The 19,100-nt window shown below is 39.1% G+C and overlaps 1 protein-coding gene across 3 annotated transcripts in view; it reads left to right on the forward strand.

The window, feature by feature from the left end:
* The window catches only part of FBXO9 (F-box protein 9), a 49,992-nt gene extending 32,621 nt beyond the window's left edge, over positions 1–17,371 (forward strand). For all 3 annotated transcript variants that reach the window (XM_030555603.1, XM_030555606.1, XM_030555605.1), the window contains 9 exons: positions 398–497; positions 4,218–4,348; positions 8,446–8,560; positions 9,732–9,850; positions 10,157–10,247; positions 11,284–11,379; positions 12,460–12,550; positions 13,701–13,855; positions 15,419–17,371. In XM_030555603.1, the coding sequence (XP_030411463.1) occupies positions 398–497; positions 4,218–4,348; positions 8,446–8,560; positions 9,732–9,850; positions 10,157–10,247; positions 11,284–11,379; positions 12,460–12,550; positions 13,701–13,855; positions 15,419–15,527 (1,007 nt within the window). In that variant the 3' untranslated portion in view covers positions 15,528–17,371. The remainder of the gene's footprint in view (positions 1–397; positions 498–4,217; positions 4,349–8,445; positions 8,561–9,731; positions 9,851–10,156; positions 10,248–11,283; positions 11,380–12,459; positions 12,551–13,700; positions 13,856–15,418) is intronic.
* The last annotated feature ends 1,729 nt before the right edge of the window (positions 17,372–19,100 follow it).

A 19,100-nucleotide genomic window follows, 5' to 3' on the forward strand; every position in this document is an offset into this window, starting at 1 on the left:
TTAACTGGCACTCCCATAGAAGATATTGAATGAAAATTAATTATGTAGAAGCTGATGGTATGTGTCCTCCACAAAAGGGATAAGTGGATTTTCAAGCCCTGATAAGTGTGTCAAATAGGTCTCTCTTCCCTGCTAAGATTACCATTTTTATTTTAATTAGTTTAGGTTTCTTTAATATCCAATGTAACAACTGGGAAGGATGGGATTAGCGTCCAGTCGGGCACCCTGACGAGCAGCTTTGCCACTTGAAAAAAAAATGATTTTTTAAAAAGTGTAATGCTATAGAAGCTTCCTGGCCTTAGTTACGGCTAAAGTTATGTCTCGGGAAAAGCTCAATTTTGATCACTAGAGTAGGCATTACATGTGTTCCAAGTTGTAATATTACCTCTGTTTTCAGCCATCAAGTTTTATCGTCTAGCCATGCAACTTGTACCTGATATAGAGTTTAAGATCACCTATACGTGGTCTCCGGAAGGTGATGGTGTCGGAAAGAGCTAGTAAGTATGACAGGTTTACCACTGAGCAGCACAGGAGTGCACAAATTTACACATTTTGTTTCTAATCCAGAGACATTCATTAAGGTGCCACCTATCTGTTTGTAATATAGTCACCTAATGTTTGAGAAGCATCTTTTTGTTTAAATTCAATTTAATTAGTAGCATGCATTATGGAAAGTTATATCGATCCTTTAATGGGCCTGGGAACACATTTTATACCAAACAGTACAATGAGATGCAGTTCTTAATTTGTTTGGTGCCAACTCAAACTTCAATTGAGAGATTAAAATAATTTAGCAGAAAATAGTTACTAGGGGATTTAAAAATACAGAAACCACCATATTACTTTTTACTTGGAGATTCAGATCTATAAGCTATGCAGGCAGGATCATTTTTAGGCTACTAAGAGCTGACATATTGATTCTTGAAAGGTACACTGTAGTATCAAAAGAGTCTGCACTCATAGGCTTGTACATACGTAGCAGTTAGACTCTTAGGCTAATAGCCAAGTATAGGACTGTAGAAGGGCTCAGCCAAGGCTCGTCTCTCCGCGAGGCTGTGGGGGATCCCACCACCTCGCAATAGTTCGCTATGGGCCCTGGCCCTAGGTCAGAGAGGGGCAGTAAACAAACAGTCTGGAGCTCAGGCCCTTAGGCAGGGGCTGAGCTAAGAGTCCAATAGGAGCCCAGGCCCTGGGTCAGGGTGGGGCAGCAAACAAATAGGAGCTCAGACTTCTGAGTGTCTGGTGTGAGGGGGAGATTGCCACCCGTGAGTGGGGTAGCAAGGGGGACACAGGCCCACCCACTCCACTGCGTCCCAGCCCAGGGCCCTAGCAGCAGCAGGCGGCTTGCTGCTGTGTCAGTGGGGATCCTGACTACAACACATTGACATGGATTCTGGCTGAGCTGTGGCCACACCAGGGTCAGCTGCCCCCAAACTACTTTCAGACTCCCCCTTAGAGAGTACCTGGGTTAGAGTGGTGTCCTTGGAGGTTTCCAGCACCATCGGCTCCTCAGGATAGCTGGCCAGGAGTAGGTTGGGCTGGCCAGTCCTCATGTTGGCCACAGCCTGCCAGCGTGTCCCAACCTGGAGCTAGGCCACAGGCATCTGGCCTCTCCAGCAGCTGGCTCTCAAGTGAGTTCTGCAGTCGGGCTTTTCTACTTCCTGTCCTGTGCCCTGCCCTCTGGGGGGCAGGCACAGGATCGCTGGCTCCGCTCACATTGGTGCTAGGGGAGGCTCATCCCTCCATGGGGCTGTGGGGGATCCCGCTGCCTTGCTGCAAAGACTATCTGGGTATTTAAGTGAACCCTCCATTAACATCACGCAGTGAGGTAAGAAAAATACTAGACTATAGAGTAGAATTTTATAAAGTTCTTTTATATTCCTAGTATTCCCTCCCTCCCCTCATCTTTGAGCAATTTTCCATTAGTCAGTTCAATCTATTGATGAGGACATGAACTTCCATGTGGTCTTTCAAAAAATTTTTTTCTTATTGCCCCTCCCCAACTCCAAAGTAATACTAGGGCTGGAGCCAGCTTTCTTATCCTGCCCCCTTATTTATTTTCTAAAGTAGCATCTTCTAGAAAGGCATACACTCTGCAATGTTTGTTAGCACTATTATTACTTCTGCTCTCTACGCTCTAAACAGTTGTAGAAGTTCTCTATGTCACTCTAGCAAAAATGTATAACAAGCTACTATAACAAAGTTCTGTAATAGTTGTCATCTCTTCCCATAATACAAGGTAAGTAATTAACACTGTTTTATCAATTATCACTCCCTTTCTCCATAACATCTTACTAGAGTTTTAGGCCTAGAAGGCTAAAAACAGAATTCTGTCTTCTCTTTACAGTATTTTAAAGATCCTTTTCTAGCTTTTTCAACTGTAGTTGGTGCTTTCTTTGTTCCATCACTTCCCTTATTAAACCCATCCCAATTAAACTAAACATGCACAAGATAAATATAAGTAAGCTTTTGGAAGTTCTACACAAACTGTGTGTTCTCAGAGAAAGAGCCTGTTAGTATTAGGGACAGTAAAATATATATGCAGCACCTCATGAGTAAGGTTAATTAGAGTCATGTGGTTTGAGTGGCTACTTGTACACACCTGTGTAGAATGGTTGCACCTGTTGTAGAGAACGCAAGTTTAATCTTTATGTTGCAATAATGTAATTTTATAGCATATTAAACAATGTTCATTAACCCTTTAGCATAGGGAGCAATCCATGAAGGCACTTAAGAACCTAAGTCTTGTTTTTAGGCACCACTGTGATCCACAGAACTCCCTCTGTACCCTGTAGGCACCTGAAGTCACTCAGTGCCTAAGTTTTTGTCTCTGAGCATGCACTCTGATTTACAAACCAAAGAAGGAAAAACAACGAGGAGTCCTTGTGGAACCTTAGAGACTAACAGATTTATTTGGGCATAAACTTTTGTGGGCTAGAAAACTGAGGAAGATAATTGTTCAGCCTCCTGAGTGGCATGCAGGGACCTGATCTGGTGAGCATGCTCAGAGGGTGCCTACTGGGTTGGACTCCTTGTTGAATACACACAAGGGTTGGGCGAGGCATGTAGGAGGACCTCTGCCTGGTGATTAGGTACTCATCCAAGATGTGGGAGATTCCCAGTTCAAGTACTCTCTCCTCCTCAGGGTGAGAAGGGATTTGAGCAGTGATCTGCCACCTCTCAGGTAAGTTGCCTAACCACTGGGTTATGGGGTATTCTGATGCCCCCTCCCCCCAATTTCCTATATTGAAGTTATTCCACATTAAGTGAATAATTGAATAATATTAATTGGGCCAGAGAGAGTTAGAATGACATTCTAATCTGTTAGAGAGACCAACTGGGTGAGAGAATATCTATTATTAAACAAGCTTTTGTTGGTAAAAAGACAGGCTTTGGTGCTTAAGGTATTTACTTCCTCGCTCAGGCTTTGTGCATTAGTGTTGTTCCTGTGATTTTCTAGATACCTAACAGTTAGGTGCCACAATGCTCAGTGTCATAGTGTGCAAGTCCCTTTCTGGATCTGGGCCATAGTGTCTTTGTTGCCATCTTTTTCATTACTTCATAAAACTAATTTCCCAAATAATGCCAAATAACAGGATTTGTCCAAACCACTTCTTCTAAAAAATCAATATGTTGATGAGGAAAACCACAAAGGGATACTATTAGTTTTAAAAAGTGACACTCTCCCCTCTCCAAAAAAAAATTCTTATAATTACTATAATGAGCTCTATAAAATATAATGTACTTTTCACTGGTAATGCTACTGTTTTATTTCTTATGTGCTGTTCATTTTAGATGACAAAAATAAATTAATTTTGTTAATATTTTGCTGCTCATAGACTAGCACAGTTCTTCAATGATTGTGTTGCACATACTGCAGGTGAATGTAAAAATCCAAACAGTGAAACTGCTTGGTTTGGGATTAAAAGAAAGATAACTACAGAAATGTTTCTGTTAATATTATACCCTCTTAAAAAGACATCCTTGTTTTAACAAAACCTAAATAAACCTGATTAGGCCTCTTTTTTTCTTCACAAATTAGATTATCATTATGTGATAAGAAATCTTAATGACTATACTTTGATCTTAAGAAACACAGTAATTACAAAGTACAAATCAGAAATCATATCAAATGAGAAGAAAAGGTCAGTGTGAATACTAGATGTTGGCATGTTTTGTTCCAGTCTCAGGTTTTGTTTTATTTTTCTTTACTTTAGCATTGAGGATGGTGATGATGATGGCAAGATGGCTGATCTTTTGTCCTACTTTCAGCAGCAGCTCGCTCTACAGGAATCCTCAGTCAAACTTTGTCAGCCTGATCTTGATGTCAGTCAGACTCATATCTCAGGTGTGAGATGAATTATGTCATAAGTTTGTAAGGAAGGAATTCTTAGAGGTATATTTTTGAGCTCAGCTTTAATAAAATGTCTTGTCTCTTTTTATTCTAAAATATAAATTTAAAGAACTTTCTTGTAAATGATGCAAGGTATCTATTTGTTCATTATTATAACTAGATGTATGGGAAGAAATCTCATCAACTGCTTTAACAGCTCTTTATTCATACCTATTCTGGCCTTGTTCCTGTAGGCTATTCCATGCAGGCAGACTCATGCAGGCTTGCAGGATCAGAACTTCACTTTGAAATTTACTTTGCTTGTTCCCTGGGAAGAATGTTCACATGCTACTTGTCTTCCTTGCCTCTGACAGTTTATTGGGATTGGGAGAGGGAATAGGCTGACATTGATTTATTTTTGAAAATAATATGGAAGGACTGTCTTAGCACTTAAGCTGCAATCCTGAAAAGACATAAGCAGGTGTTCAGTCCTACATACTGTGGAGTAGTCCTATTGACTTCATGGGACTACCCCTAGTGTGTAAAAGTAAGTACTTGTATAAGTCTTTGCAGGAGTGAGTCCTAATAATCGATTTCTTAACCTTTATTATTGTGCCTCTGGCATATTTTTTTCAACACTGCCGTATATCTTTTCTTAACAGTAGATTTGTGTTTGGAAAAATGAAACACTTTCACATTTTCTGGTACACATGAGTCTGCTACAGTTATGTGAATGAAAGTGATTTGTTTTATGGGAAGTGGATATTTTATATTTGCCGATGGAGAGTATCAGATTCCTTTCAGTGAAAGCAAACATTTTTCACAATTGTTATTATAAATGAATCCATTCACATGCACATTAAAAAACTCTGGCCACCCTATTTTAAAATGGCCAGTGATTTTTGGGTGCCTCCATTTTGGGGCACCCAGCTTGACATCTAAGGAGGGGTCTGACTATCAGTGGGTAGGTGCTCAACACTTTCAGAAAATCAGACCCCTATGAAGCATCTCATTCTGGCTCCCCAAAATCACTGGTCACCTTTTGAAAATCTTAGCCTCACTACTTTTCGACGGAAGCAAAATAGAGTAAATTTATGGAACTTCAGAACTTTGGCACTGTTTCTATTGTCTTCTGTGTTTAACTCAGACCATTTAGACCATTTTTCTATTTGATTTTTTGCCAAAAGAATTTGGAAGCTTGCACTTTGTATACCGTATATATCCCAGGCTGAGTGGGGGAAAGCCCCAAGCCCTCCTCTCCTGTTGGTATTTCTTCCTCAGGGCTTGGTTACACTTGAGAGTTACAGCAGTGGTAGTGGCTTTACAGTGCTGTAACTTACTCCCCGTCCACACTGGCAAGGCACATACAGCGCTATATCTCCCTCTACGAGAGGAATAAAGAGAACAGCGCTGCTCTTGCAGTGCTGGGGAGCCAGTGTAAACCGTGATTAATCTTACTATGCTGTAACTGACCTCCGGAACCTTCCCATAATGCTTTTTAAGTAAAGATAAACACTCTTTGTTTTGTTGTGATGCCTCTCTTGGTTTTGTTGTGAACTCGGGGCTCTTGGAGCTGCTTATCTAAAAACAAACACAGCTACTGTTTGCTGTGAATGATGCAGGCAGGGGGATAAATGTCCACAGCTAGTGTTTTCTTGAGGAAAGCAGCAGCCCGCAGGGAGGATGGGGTCCGTTTTGGAGCAGCTGCTTATGTGGTCTGAAGGCTATTTGCATTTAGTGAATGAGAGAGGGGTGGGGGAAGGGGTCGAAACTTTTAAAATGATTGAAGGTTGGTGCTGTTGTCATAAACAGATAGCTAAGACCACTTTTGGATAGCATCCACCTTGGCCTGTAGGGGGTTTATGGTTCCTCGACCCACCTGGTGTCCCAGGTAAGTCACTCTGTTTTGGCCTATTTGACACTTTTTGGCCTTAACAGTTAGTCTGGCCTGCCTGATGCGCTCTCTCATGAAAGTTTCCCAGAATCCACTGGTTGAAAGTGTCTTGTCTCCTGATTGGTCCTCTGGTCAGGTGTTGCAGGTCACTGTTTGTTAACCCTTTACAGGTGAAAGAGACATTAACCCTTAGCTATCTGTTTATGACAGCTGTGTATCTTCAAGTCTTTATAACTTGCAAGGCAGCTGCTGACACAGTGTCAGCTCCAAAAATCCACTCTCTCTGTCTCCCCCACGCTCCCTGTCACACTCCACCCAACCCTCCTCTTTTGAAAAGCACGTTGCAGCCACTTGAACACTGGGATAGCTGCCCATAATGCACCACTTCCAGCACTGCTGCAAATGCAGCCACACTGCCACGCTTTCCCTACACAGCTGTATGAAGACAGCTTTAACTCCCAGCGCTGTACCGCTGCAAGTGTAGCTAAACCCTCAATCTCCATGATATTTCTGCATTTTACTATTCAGCTGCTCTGCTCAGCTCAGCTTGTAGTAGAGTTGAAAGTCACTAAAATCTTGATCTGTAATCCATTTGTTAATCGGGTGAAGGATCACTATTGATCATTTCTGCAGCAGTCACAGATCCACTGGCCTAGGGAGAAAAGCAGCCTGGATGTGAAAGACAATTTAAAACTGTGTGTGTGTGCGCGCGTGTGTGTGTTTGCAAGATGCTGTAAACACATAAGACACTGTCTCTGCCCTGAACTGACATTACTTCCTTACCTTTACAACACTGAAATGCCAGCAAAGAGTGCTCTAGCTGTATTTCTGTTGTGTTTTCCATAACTAGGGTCCAGCATACAGAAATAAATTAGAATGTGAGTGAGACCCAGAGAATGAGAGAACGCTAGACTAATCAAGGATGGCAGTAGCATACAGATTTTTTTTTTTTTTTTTTGCGGGGAGGAGTGATAATTAGTTCTTGGTGCGAGACAGCAGGGGAAGATCAGACTTCTACTACATAACATAAGTATTCCCCCCCCCCCCCCCCCATCTATCCCACTACTCAAATGGCTAAATGCTGTTTGCCCAGATTTTCCAGGAAAAAAAAAAGTCACCTAGAGCTGAGAGCAAATATCCAAAAACTTCAATTCAAAAGAACTTTTTTTCCAAAAAACAACATATAAAAACAGTTATAATTCAATAGAAACAGTTTTGTAGCTTTAACTACAGCATCTGTTACTAGTGAACACTACACTTTTCTAGCTGTTTTTACTAAAAAGTGTATCAGAGCACTGAATAAATCTAACACTTGTCTTTTGTGAAATAGGTGTAAAGGTTATTTAGGAATCACTCAGCCCCATGCAGTAGAAACAGCTGCTGCTTAATAGCATACAGCAACACTCTTAACAGTAACGGTTAAGTAGTAAAGATGATTATATCCAGCTAAAACTGCAGAGAAAATTTAGGGAGCTGGACTGCAAGTAGATGGAATACTGGCTAAAAACCCCAAATTTTCTTACTTTACCTTTACTGTTATGAGAATTTTCCTAGTATCTCACTTGTCAATAACTTTGGTCAGGATCTTGATTTATTTATGTTTAAAGTCATTGGAAAGGGTCCTCAACAGTACCATACCATCTGACACCTGGGTCCCATTGGCTCATTACTGACAGAGGGAGGAGTGATACAGTATTGATTCAGCAGCACTACTTCCTGCAGGTTATACTTGTTCCTAGTGGTGACCCATCCAAGTACTGACTTGCCTGAACCTACTTAACTTTTGAAGTCAGTGACTCACATCCTGGCTTCCACGCAAGATGTAAAACGTTGTGTAAGAAATAAAATGTTACTTTATATGTGTGATGTGCGCAATGAGCTCTCTGTACATTAAAGCCGCTGGAGCACCATTGTTTCATAAAATCAGTGATATACCTGTTGTGCCCTGTAAAGATATGTAGCTTTGTCTTCAAGACCACATCTAAAAAATATTTTGTTACCATGTTGTGTCTTTACATTTGTATATTATGTGAAGTTCTTTATAGTGCATTATGTATTTTTATGTTAGGTATTTGGTTGATTATTCCCAGTCAAACTTGTTCTCTAATTTCCTGTGAAAAACAGGATTTTGGTAGCTATCAAAAATAGGATCAGGGAAATAATTTCTTTGATTATCATCATCTTACCATGTGATCACTTAATTATTTTCTGTTCACAGTGCTGCCTATGGAAGTGCTAATGTACATTTTTCGATGGGTGGTTTCCAGTGATCTGGACCTAAGGTCATTAGAGCAGCTATCTCTGGTCTGCAGAGGATTTTACATTTGTGCCAGGTATAATTGAAACGTTATCCATAGAGTGAGAGATTCACCTTCTGTTCTTTTGGGTGGAGAACAAGGAGCTTTTCTTAATCTGGTACTTATAACCAGTTTAAAGACTAAGATTATAGCTGTAGACATTTATTTAGGTAGAAAAAGTCCGTGTGGGAATTAAATGTCACCAGCAATTTTTTATCTTAATCAGATTGTCATTTTCTTGAGAATACAGTTTGTTTACCTTAACAACATGAGCAGAGACTGTATATTAGCTATATAAACAGTTAAATGTATTTTTTGGGCAATTTTGTGTGTAAAAACCCTGCCTCATAGATGAATGCTGTACTAGGACTCAGGATACCTAGGTTCTATAGCTGCCTCTGGCATTGGCCTGTCGGTGACCTTGACCAAGTCTTTTTGCTTCCCATGCCTCAGTTTCCCCATCTGTAAAATGGGAATAATGATACTGACCTTCTTTGTGAAGTGCTTTGAGATCTGCTGGTGAAAAAACACTATATAAGAGGTTGGTCTTATTAGTATTGGTATATAAAGACTGGTAGTGAATCCATAGAGGAAAGCTGCCTGTATTAAGAAAATGTTTTTACTTTTAGGCTGTTACATCTGTATATTGGGCTAAATCCTGCTCTATTTATTCATGAGTAGTCCCAGATTAAACTCCTGATAATACTAATCAGGTGCTGGAATACACCAATGATGTTTGTGGTGTAAAGTTTTGGATAGATAGAAGCAATTAGTCTAATATAAGCTAATATGTTTTGGTGATATTTAAATGATGTTTACGAGCAAGGAGAACCTTTGCTCACAAAAGAGAGGACATATTGTTAGATGGAGTTGAGTCCTAAAATATTAGCAGCCTGACTGTGATCACCATGTAGACATCACAAAGCAATGCCAGGTTGACACACACACAGAGTTCTGTGCTGTATTGTCACTGCGTCATATATTGTACTTTTTGATGAGAAAATGGCTTTCTAGCTCCTCAATGATTCCAAGTTCTGTGTGGTTTAATTATTTAGTAATTAAGCAGTCTAAGAAAAGCGCCTTTAACTCTATCCACACCCCATCTACCACTACGTTCTTAAAATTCCCCACTCGTCTTTTGTGCCTTAATATTGGAATTCACCAAGGTGCTGTAAAGCTATGGGTTTTGCTTTTATATCTTCACTAGGGATCCTGAAATCTGGCGTCAAGCTTGTTTAAGGGTTTGGGGCAGAAGCTGTAACAAACTTGTTCCTTATGCCTCCTGGAGAGAAATGTTTCTGGAAAGGCCCCGTGTTCGATTTGATGGTAAGGAGTATTTTTGGAATCAGATTGCTTTCATTGTTATGTATGATTTTGCCAGAAAAAAGTTGGGTAATCTTTTATTTCTGTCTAATCATATAGTGCCACAAATGTTAGGCCTTATCTGAATTCAGTTGGGTTTTGAATATGTATATCATCACGTTTAGAAGAAACTTCTTCTCTTCTTTAAGTAATAAAAATGTAGCTGAAAACCTATGCAGCCGTAATTTTTAATTTTGTATGTTTATACACTTAAAAGATGCTTAAATAAATATTTAGGTACATATTTTCTTATTTGCTTCATTTCTGTAGGTGTGTACATCAGCAAGACAACATACATACGTCAAGGAGAGCAGTCTCTTGATGGTTTCTATAGAGCATGGCACCAAGTGGAATATTACAGGTAGAACTGTAGTAAACTGAGTGAGGGAAGTATTTCCCCCTCTCTTCAAGTACTGTTCATTCAAATATAGATCTCAATACTGCAAACACTAGTAGTTCAGTTGAGCTCAGTGGAATGCCAAGTGTGTAAAGTTACTTAAGTGTAAGTATTTCCAGGGTCAAGGCCATAAGGAATACTGTTAGATCTGATCAATAGAGGTAGGTTTAGAAACAAATTTTCCTCCTCAGATGCACCTTCTGCTCATGTCGGTAAAACTAGAGCTTTAAAGATGCCACTGATTTCTCCCTCTCCCCAAATCATTCCTTCCTTTGTGTCCATCAAAATAGTGCTCAGAAAGAAAAAAATGAGATCAAATAAAAATTACCTTTTAAATTTTCTCATAACCAAGCAAGTAGATTTAAAGGCTGGGTTTTTTAAATCTGCCTTTGAACTCTTTCCAGTTACTCATTCACTGCCTTTCTTAGTCTTCTCATTCCACTATTCACATAGCTAATTGTTCTACTCTGCTGTCCTCTCCTGAGTCTAAAATGAGCTACAGGATACCAGTCAATCTCATAATCATTCATATGATGTGGAAAGTATCAGCCTGTCTTTCTAGATTTGGTATCTGATCTTAGCATCTCAAATCTGATACTTAAGGTAGAAAAGCACCAGCAAACAGACTTCTTCAGATTAATATGAGTTAAGAGCTAATTTATACTTATCGCAGTGGGTATTGAGTAGGAAGAAGTTTCCCAAAGTTTATATAAGGTTCATCTTGACTTCTGGTCAGTAGCTCCTTTTCTGTATTCCTCCTCTGAAGTTCTTAACTTCTGTGCTTTTGCAAAAGTCTGCTTAGTTTCATCATGTGGTCTCCCAAACCAGGTCTTTTGGTTTCTGATGATCTGTTTCTATGCTTTTGAAAATATGTGAAAATCTGTTTTTAAATGCCAAGAATTAGCACCTCTAATACTATACCTTTCTGTGAAGGGATCCTCTGAGAAAACAATGTCTACTACTTTTTCAAGGTTTTTATTGTATAATTGTATTTTTGCAGATACATGAGATTCTTCCCAGATGGTCAAGTAATGATGCTAACAACTCCTGAAGATCCTCAATCTATTGTTCCTCGTTTACGAACTAAAAATACAAGGTATGTTGAAATTGCACATTTGTCTGCCTCACTCCTTGTTTTTCACCCTGCAGAAAAAAAGGCATGTTTCATAGAATCACAGAACTGGAAGGGACCTCAAAAGATCATCTAGTCCAGTCCCCTGCACTCAGGGCAGGACTAAGTATTATCTAGACCATCACTGACAGGTGTTTGCCTAACCCGTTCTTAAAAATCCCCAATGATGGAGTTTCCACAACCTCCCTAGGCAATTTATTTCAGTGCTTAACCATGTTAACTCATGTTAGCCTCTAAATTTAGGAAAAATAAGAACACAACGGTAACATCATTTATTGTTTCTATTGTGCCAGAGATATTCATAGTTCTTTACAGGAAAATACAAGACCTAGTCCCTGCTTCAAGGGACATTACAATTTAAGACCCCGATTCTGGAATCAGGCATCTGATTGTAAGATCAAGGCCTGGGACAATGTCTGGAGAAACTCAGAGTGAACAGATGTAAGAGACCGGCACAGTTGGTCTCGTGATTATAGGATTATTCCCCCCCCCCCCCCCCCCCAAGAAAGGCAAGGAAGTAGGAAAAGAGGGTGAACAGTGAAAGGCTATCTGAACAGAAGTGAACGTCTAGGAAGGAGTTGAAGGAATCAAGGAAATATATTCATTTCTCTGGGTCAGGGAGGATGTTTCCTCCTTGAAATGTTCCCATGAACTTGTTAAATTATTGTGGAAATGTGTTTGCATCTCTAAAACAATGCAGTTTTGAGCTATTACATAAGAATTTGAAAGTGAAAATAACTAGAAATTGGATTAAAAAAAAAAATGACTAGCCAATCTACTCCGTCCTACCTAAGAAAAATACTAAAAAGCAATTTTATGAACATCATAATTCATCACCCATAACAGGCCTGATGCTTTACAAAACACAGAAATATTCCCTGTGCCAAAGGCTCACAATCTTAAAATGGGCACACAGGTCAGTAATGGAAGGAAAAATAGATCTTACAACTATTGTCAGTCTTAATGCTTAGGTGTTTTTGCAACATAAATAAAAACTAGTATCCCTAACAGTACATGCTTGACACTATCCCTTTAACCTTCTAGAACTGATGCAATCTTGCTTGGCCATTATCGCCTCTCCCAGGATACAGACAATCAAACCAAAGTATTTGCTGTATTAATGAAGAAGGAAGAGGTAGGTACCAAAATAAAATACAGTGCAATAAGAGAACAAGAGGGTAAGGAGAGTGGGATTTTTTTTTCTTAAGGCTTCCCCACAATTGTGTCTTTAAAGAGCATATGGAGGTGTGACTGTACCAGAGACTCGCTAATGAACTTGGTGCATGAAGTGATGTCAGATAAATTACCAGACTTTAGAGCACTTGTAAAATATAGCAACTTACTTGTCTCCTTCCAAAAATATATTACCTTTCTGAAGCAAGAAAGCAGTCTCTCTGAATCAACATTATTGTGCCACGCCTATTTATTTGCTGTAAAATGACTTTGTTCACACTTAAACACCATTTCTCCCCCAGTAAGCGCTCTTCTGACAACTGTTCCCCAACCTTGATTGCTACATAAGGCCTGTATTAATTTATAACAGCCTTGCTAAGTTTAAAAAGATGTGTATCCCCAGCTCACAAGATGGTGGCATGAGAATTAAGTCAGAGGAAGAACAAAAAAGTGGGAGGAACAGCAAAGATTTTTTATGACATCACCCTTCATCTGTAGGAAACTTCTGTCTGCAGCATTAAATAAGAGAATCTAAATAATCAATACCTGGTCAAGAATTTAACTAGGAATAACTTTCAATAACAGATGTTGCAGAAAAAAAAATACCTATAGTAAGTAGCGTCAAAGTAATTACAAGGGTTGTGGTATTGTACATGCAGCTAACTTAGTCTCAGTTTTTCAAACTCAATAGAGGTTTGAGGAGAAATTTTATTTTCTATGAAATCCTGCTCCATGTGTAGCTTGGTATATGTTAAACAGTTTTTCAAGTAATATTACTACTTAATTCTAGAGTTTCTTATGTATGAGACATAGTGTAGGATGTGTGCTAAATAAGGAAGTGGTAAAACGTGCTAAGAGTTCTGAGGTTTAAACAAATGACTTGAAAATAAAATAATTATGGTCTTAGTTTGGCATTTTGTTATCACTCTTTCCTTCTAAGAACTTAAAGGATCACTACTTTTTGGCAATGTAAATAAAAGTATCCTATATATGAAGGCATGGAGTTTTTGCTGTTTCAGGATCTGTCTTCACGCTTATTTAAAGTGTTATGATGAACCATGGTAGTGCTGTATGTTCTTTGTGTGTCACTAAACTTTGTGTTTATTGTACAGAAACCAATTGACTACCACAAATACAGGTATTTCCGCCGTGTTTCTGTACCAGAAACAGAGCACAGTTTTCATGTAGGACTACAGCTGTGTTCCAGTGGCCGCCAGAGATTTAACAAGCTTGTTTGGATACATCATTCTTGTAACATAACTTACAAGTAAGTTAAACTGAGAACAAGAGCAAGGAAATATGTTTGTGTGTAATAAGGCCGGAAGCATTCATCTATCCAATGATAAAATGTACTAAGAGTTTTGTGGTTTAAACAAATGACTGGAAAATAAAATAATTATGGTCTTGGTTTGGCATTTTATTAGCATTCTAAGAACTTATAGGATCACTACTTTTTGGCAATGTAAAGTATGGGAAAGTATCCTAAACATGAAGGCATGGAGTTTTGGCAGTTTAGTAAGATTTGTGAATAGTATTTGATCTACTGTACTCGGCAATCCTAAGCAGAAATATTTTTGTTCCTAGTACAGAGGTTTTGGAAAACTTCTGCTCTCTAGAGCTACACCTTTTCCTTTCTATGGGCTTGTGAAGCTTTAAAAGCAGAGTATGCTGCAAAGAGCCTCTGCAAGGATACTCTCCAGCCCCCTGTGAGCTGTGGAGTAATGTGCCCAACTACTATGTCTGGCTGTGAGAGAGATGAGCAGATGGCCAGTGGCATACCCACTAACCCAGACCTTCAAGTTGTAGGGGCACAGAGGGCTGTGGTCACTACTCTTGCCTGTTGACTATAGTAGCAGCAGCTGCCATAACTTGGCTACTCAGATGTTCCTGAAGCTGAATGGTGAGGGAGAGAGTGATGCCCCCCAACTCTTTTATACTACCCCATGTATAGGTTTTCTGCTCCGGGTTTGCATAGGGACTAATTCTTAGTGCAGTGACCCTGCAGTTGATCATGAATGAGCAGAATGATGGTCTCTGTGGTGTGGGGGGAAAAAAAAAATCCCACTTCAGGGAAGTCAAGTAGTTTATTTTCAACCTGAGTTATCCTTAAAAAGATTGTAACTCTTGCACTGTGACATTGTGTTTTATAGGAGTTATTAGTTGTTGGACAGCACAAGGGCTACGCACCATTTAGGTCCCCATTAAACCCTCCAAACAGGGCTTACATGGTGTATAGCCATTTATGCTAGATTTCAGCCAACGGGCAAATTTCACACTGGTGCAGAACAACAGTGTTGCACAAATCAATTTGTATAGGTCAGGAGGCTATCCTCATGTGCTGGAGAACATAACTGGGAATCTAACTCTGTGAGCATTAAATAGGCTAATAGATATGATATCACTTTACTGTAGTAGAGAGTCATGATTCTCACTGAAGCATGCAAATATGATATTTTTACATTAAACATTCCTAGTTGCGGCTGCTTTACTACGGCAATATCCTCCTTCTTGTATTCCAAATTCTGAATCCTGTATCAGGAATGGAAAGTATAATGCAGTGTGGAATGTCATTGCTTATCTTGATCATCATTTTATTAATAATACAAGCACATACTAGATAGACAGAAGATAGCCAAAATACAAGTCACGCTTTCAACGTGACATGGCATTATATATATGAGGTTAGCTTGTGTGTCTGTGGCTTTGTGCACACTTTGCATTATGAAAATACTGGATTATTCCTTATCACTCCCCTGAATACAGGATTGAAGGATTTAAATGGCAGTTTATATTTGATGAAGGTAACTCACTTTTGTAACATTCTTTGTAGATCTACTGGTGAGACTGCAGTCTCTGCTTTTGACATTGACAAGATGTACACCCCTTTGTTCTTTGCACGAGTGAGGAGTTTTACTGCATTTTCAGAAAAGCCTCTGTAAGAAACACATCTCTCCTTTTGCAACTCTTGCATGATTAAAAGATTAGACAAATGAGCACTTAAGTTATACATCTGTATATATTTGAAACTTATTTTAAAGTTCTGGGAATCTTTTTGGAAGAATATATACTGGTAATACGTTCTATTTGATTTAGGGTGGCTGGGTTTTTATTGTTTTGAAATCAAGCTTATGAATTGTTTAACATTTATGTTGTGAAAAGACTTTGATAACATGAAAAGTTTTTACATGTCACTTTTCATACAGCTTTATGAACCATTCTCTAAAATGCGAGTCTTCATCTGCCTATGCACCTTAATGATATTTCAGTCCAGGAAGAATTATAATAGAAAAACATTTACTGTACATGTGACTTAGTTTGTGTGCGCTTTGGTGAAGGCTCAAAATGTGAAATAAGTTGTCCTACATCTGTTTAAAACTGTGTGACTTGAGAAAATAAATGTTTCTTTTAAAGTAAATGTATTTTGTTTGCCTTTAAGAAATGACAAATTAAGTGCAAAGAAACCTGAAAAAGTTCAACCATAAAATTCCTGTGAAGTTCAACCATAAAATTCAGCCAAACCATGGTGATAGTGCACAATAAATGTAATCTGATCTTGATAGCAGCCCAGTAGAGCCTACCATCTCAGGGTGGTAGACCACTGTCAGGATCTCTAAGCCAGCCACAGGGGCAAAGGGCTGGCTTTCTCCTCTGTGGTCTAGGGAAGGGCTCCTGGAATGCATGGTTCTGCTGGGATGGTGTCATAGTGCAGATGTCACTAGTGTGCTGAATTTGAGTATGCACTGTTCAGATTTAATTGTGCAAACGAGAACAGGGCTCACTCAAACATGTTTGTTTATTTTGTTGTTAATCCTTCATCTAGCCTTGCTGCAGAAACTGTAAATTCATTGGGCATTTGTCATTCTTATTAAGTTAACTTCTGGGGCTGCTACAGATTTTCAGGTACCATGTGTACCTAAAATGTTCCTTGGATTTTCATGCAGATACTGTATGCGGCTTCTCCTGCATATATAACTTGGGGATTTGGTGCAGATACTGTATGCTGCTTATGATAAATACATACTTTGGGTTCTCAAACAACTAAAGCTTCTAAATGTTTTTGTTCTACTAGATTCATGTAAGATTTTTTTTCTTAAAAGTAATTCCTTATAAATTTACCTTCTGAACAACTCATTTCACAATACTGACTAGGAATTAAAGAGGATGCAAGTACAAAAAAGGTGTTGAAAGAACTTTACTTGTTCCGTAATTTGTAAAGTGTACCCTTGCATGGAGCTACACAGTTAAAATACATCAATAAATTAGCATTTTTCAAACAATTAATTGCTATTTCTTAATGTACCCATAAGTCACTAACTTTTTTTCACATAGTAAAACATTCTGCATTCAGTAAGGAGCCTATACAATACACTATATTCAGTAAGGAGTACATTTTGTTACAGCATGATTGAGAGAAGTAAAAATATCAGTTGCTTTAAAATCTCAGTTTTTGGTCTTCAAGATAATGAAGTTCTGTCAAGTACATAAACTAGGAGTGCCTGTTATGAAGTTATCCATTGTACGGGTTATGATTAAAGCTCTGATTTTTAGATTATCTTTAACTAGTCCACAAATACCATCTGTACATAAAGAAATATCAGTTTGACTTGTATAAAAGAGGTTAAAGATGATACCAGCTTTTTATTTAGGTGACATCAATAGTTCTTGATTTGGTAGTTTAGTGATACTTCAAGCTTGTTGCACATATGCACTGTGTAATAATGTATGTAACCTAACCCTGTTTGAGTCTTTAGCCTGCACAATAAAAGCAATCTGAGGCTTACAATCCGAGGCTTTAAAAACACTATATCTGACATTTACCTGCTGCTTCTGATCTTTTATTTGTTAGATTTCTTGTACACATATACTTCTGAGGCTTAAGTCTGGGGGTAATTTCAAGGCTGGCACATGTCCTGTTGCACAGTAACCATGGCATGGTATAGTTTCACAGTCTAATCACTAGGGCAGCTTTACAGCAGAGGTTCTCATTTTTTTCCATACTAAAGAAACACCAGGACTCATCTCTCCACCTAGGTGGGAAGTCGCTAGTACTGCCTCCTCCACACCCCATTTAGTAATCTCATAGACTCAGACTCTAGGACTGGAAGGGACCTCAAGAGGTCATCGAGTCCATTCCCCTGCCCTCATGGCAGGACCAAATACTGTCTAGACCATCCCTGATAGACATTTATCTAACCCACTCTTAAATATCTCCAGAGATGGAGCTTCCGCAACCTCCCTAGGCAATTTATTCCAGTGTTTAACTACCCTGACAGTTAGGAACTTTTTCCTAATGTCCAACCTAAATCTCCCTTGCTGCAGTTTAAGCCCATTGCTTCTTGTTCTATCATTGGAGGCTAAGGTGAACAAGTTTTCTCCTTCCTCCTGATGACACCTTTTTAAATACCTGAAAATCTGGGAAGGTCAGGGTGGTTTGCCAGCAACAAAGGCTACTAATACTTCTTCACATGCAAGTATTGTATTGTAGTATATATGTGACCAGCAAAGATATTGATTATTTGGTCCTATATTTTTACTCAGCCCATCAATAATGTTATTGTCTGTCTACCGATTTCTAACGACCCATGGTGTGGCCTCCAGCTATTAAGGAAATATGCTCTTACATCTAGTATTTCAAAAGAGTTGTTCCTCAAGACTTCATGTGCTAAATCAGCAGTTAGGGACAATAGTAAATATAGTCAACATGCTGAAGGGACATGTGGTTTTCAAGTTTACTTGTACATCAGTAGCACCCAGACAGGGGCCATTCCCCCCGTGGGCTTTCCTGCTGAATTAAGACAAGATGTGACAAGGGGGTGTAACAAACAGAGGGAGGACAGTTATAACAATGATAATGAACATATTGTTGCATGTGCCTATAAATGTATCATTGTGGGTTGGATGTACATTGGCCAAACCGGACAGTCTGTTCGCAAAAGAATAAATGGACACAAATCTGACATCAGGAATCATAACATTCAAAAACCAGTGGGAGAACACTTCAGCCTCTCTAACCACTCAGTGACAGACTTGAAGGTGGCAGTTTTGCAACAAAAAAACTTCAAAAACAGACTGCAAAGAGAGACTGCTGAACTCGAATTAATATGCAAATTGGACACAGTTAACTCAGGCCTTAACAGAGACTGGGAATGGCTGGGTCATTACACTAATTGAATCTATTTCCCTATGTTAAGTTCTCCTCACACCTTCTATGCGTCATATTAATTATCACTTCAAAAGTTTTTTTTCCCCTGCTGATGATAGCTCATCTCAATTGATTAGACTCTTCCTGTTGGTATGCGTACTTCCACCTTTTCATGTTCTCTGTATGTATAAATATCTCCTGTCTGTGTGTTCCATTCTGTGCATCTGAAGAAGTGTGCTGTAGCTCACGAAAGCTCATACTGAAATAAATTTGTTAGTCTCTAAGGTGCCACAAGTACTCCTGTTCTTTTTGGTTGGATCAACGAAACCCACATTCAGTATCTTAAAGGAAATCTGTGCTCCTCAGCATT

Source organism: Gopherus evgoodei, chromosome 3 (assembly GCF_007399415.2).
Source record: "Gopherus evgoodei ecotype Sinaloan lineage chromosome 3, rGopEvg1_v1.p, whole genome shotgun sequence".
NCBI lineage: Eukaryota > Metazoa > Chordata > Testudines > Testudinidae > Gopherus > Gopherus evgoodei.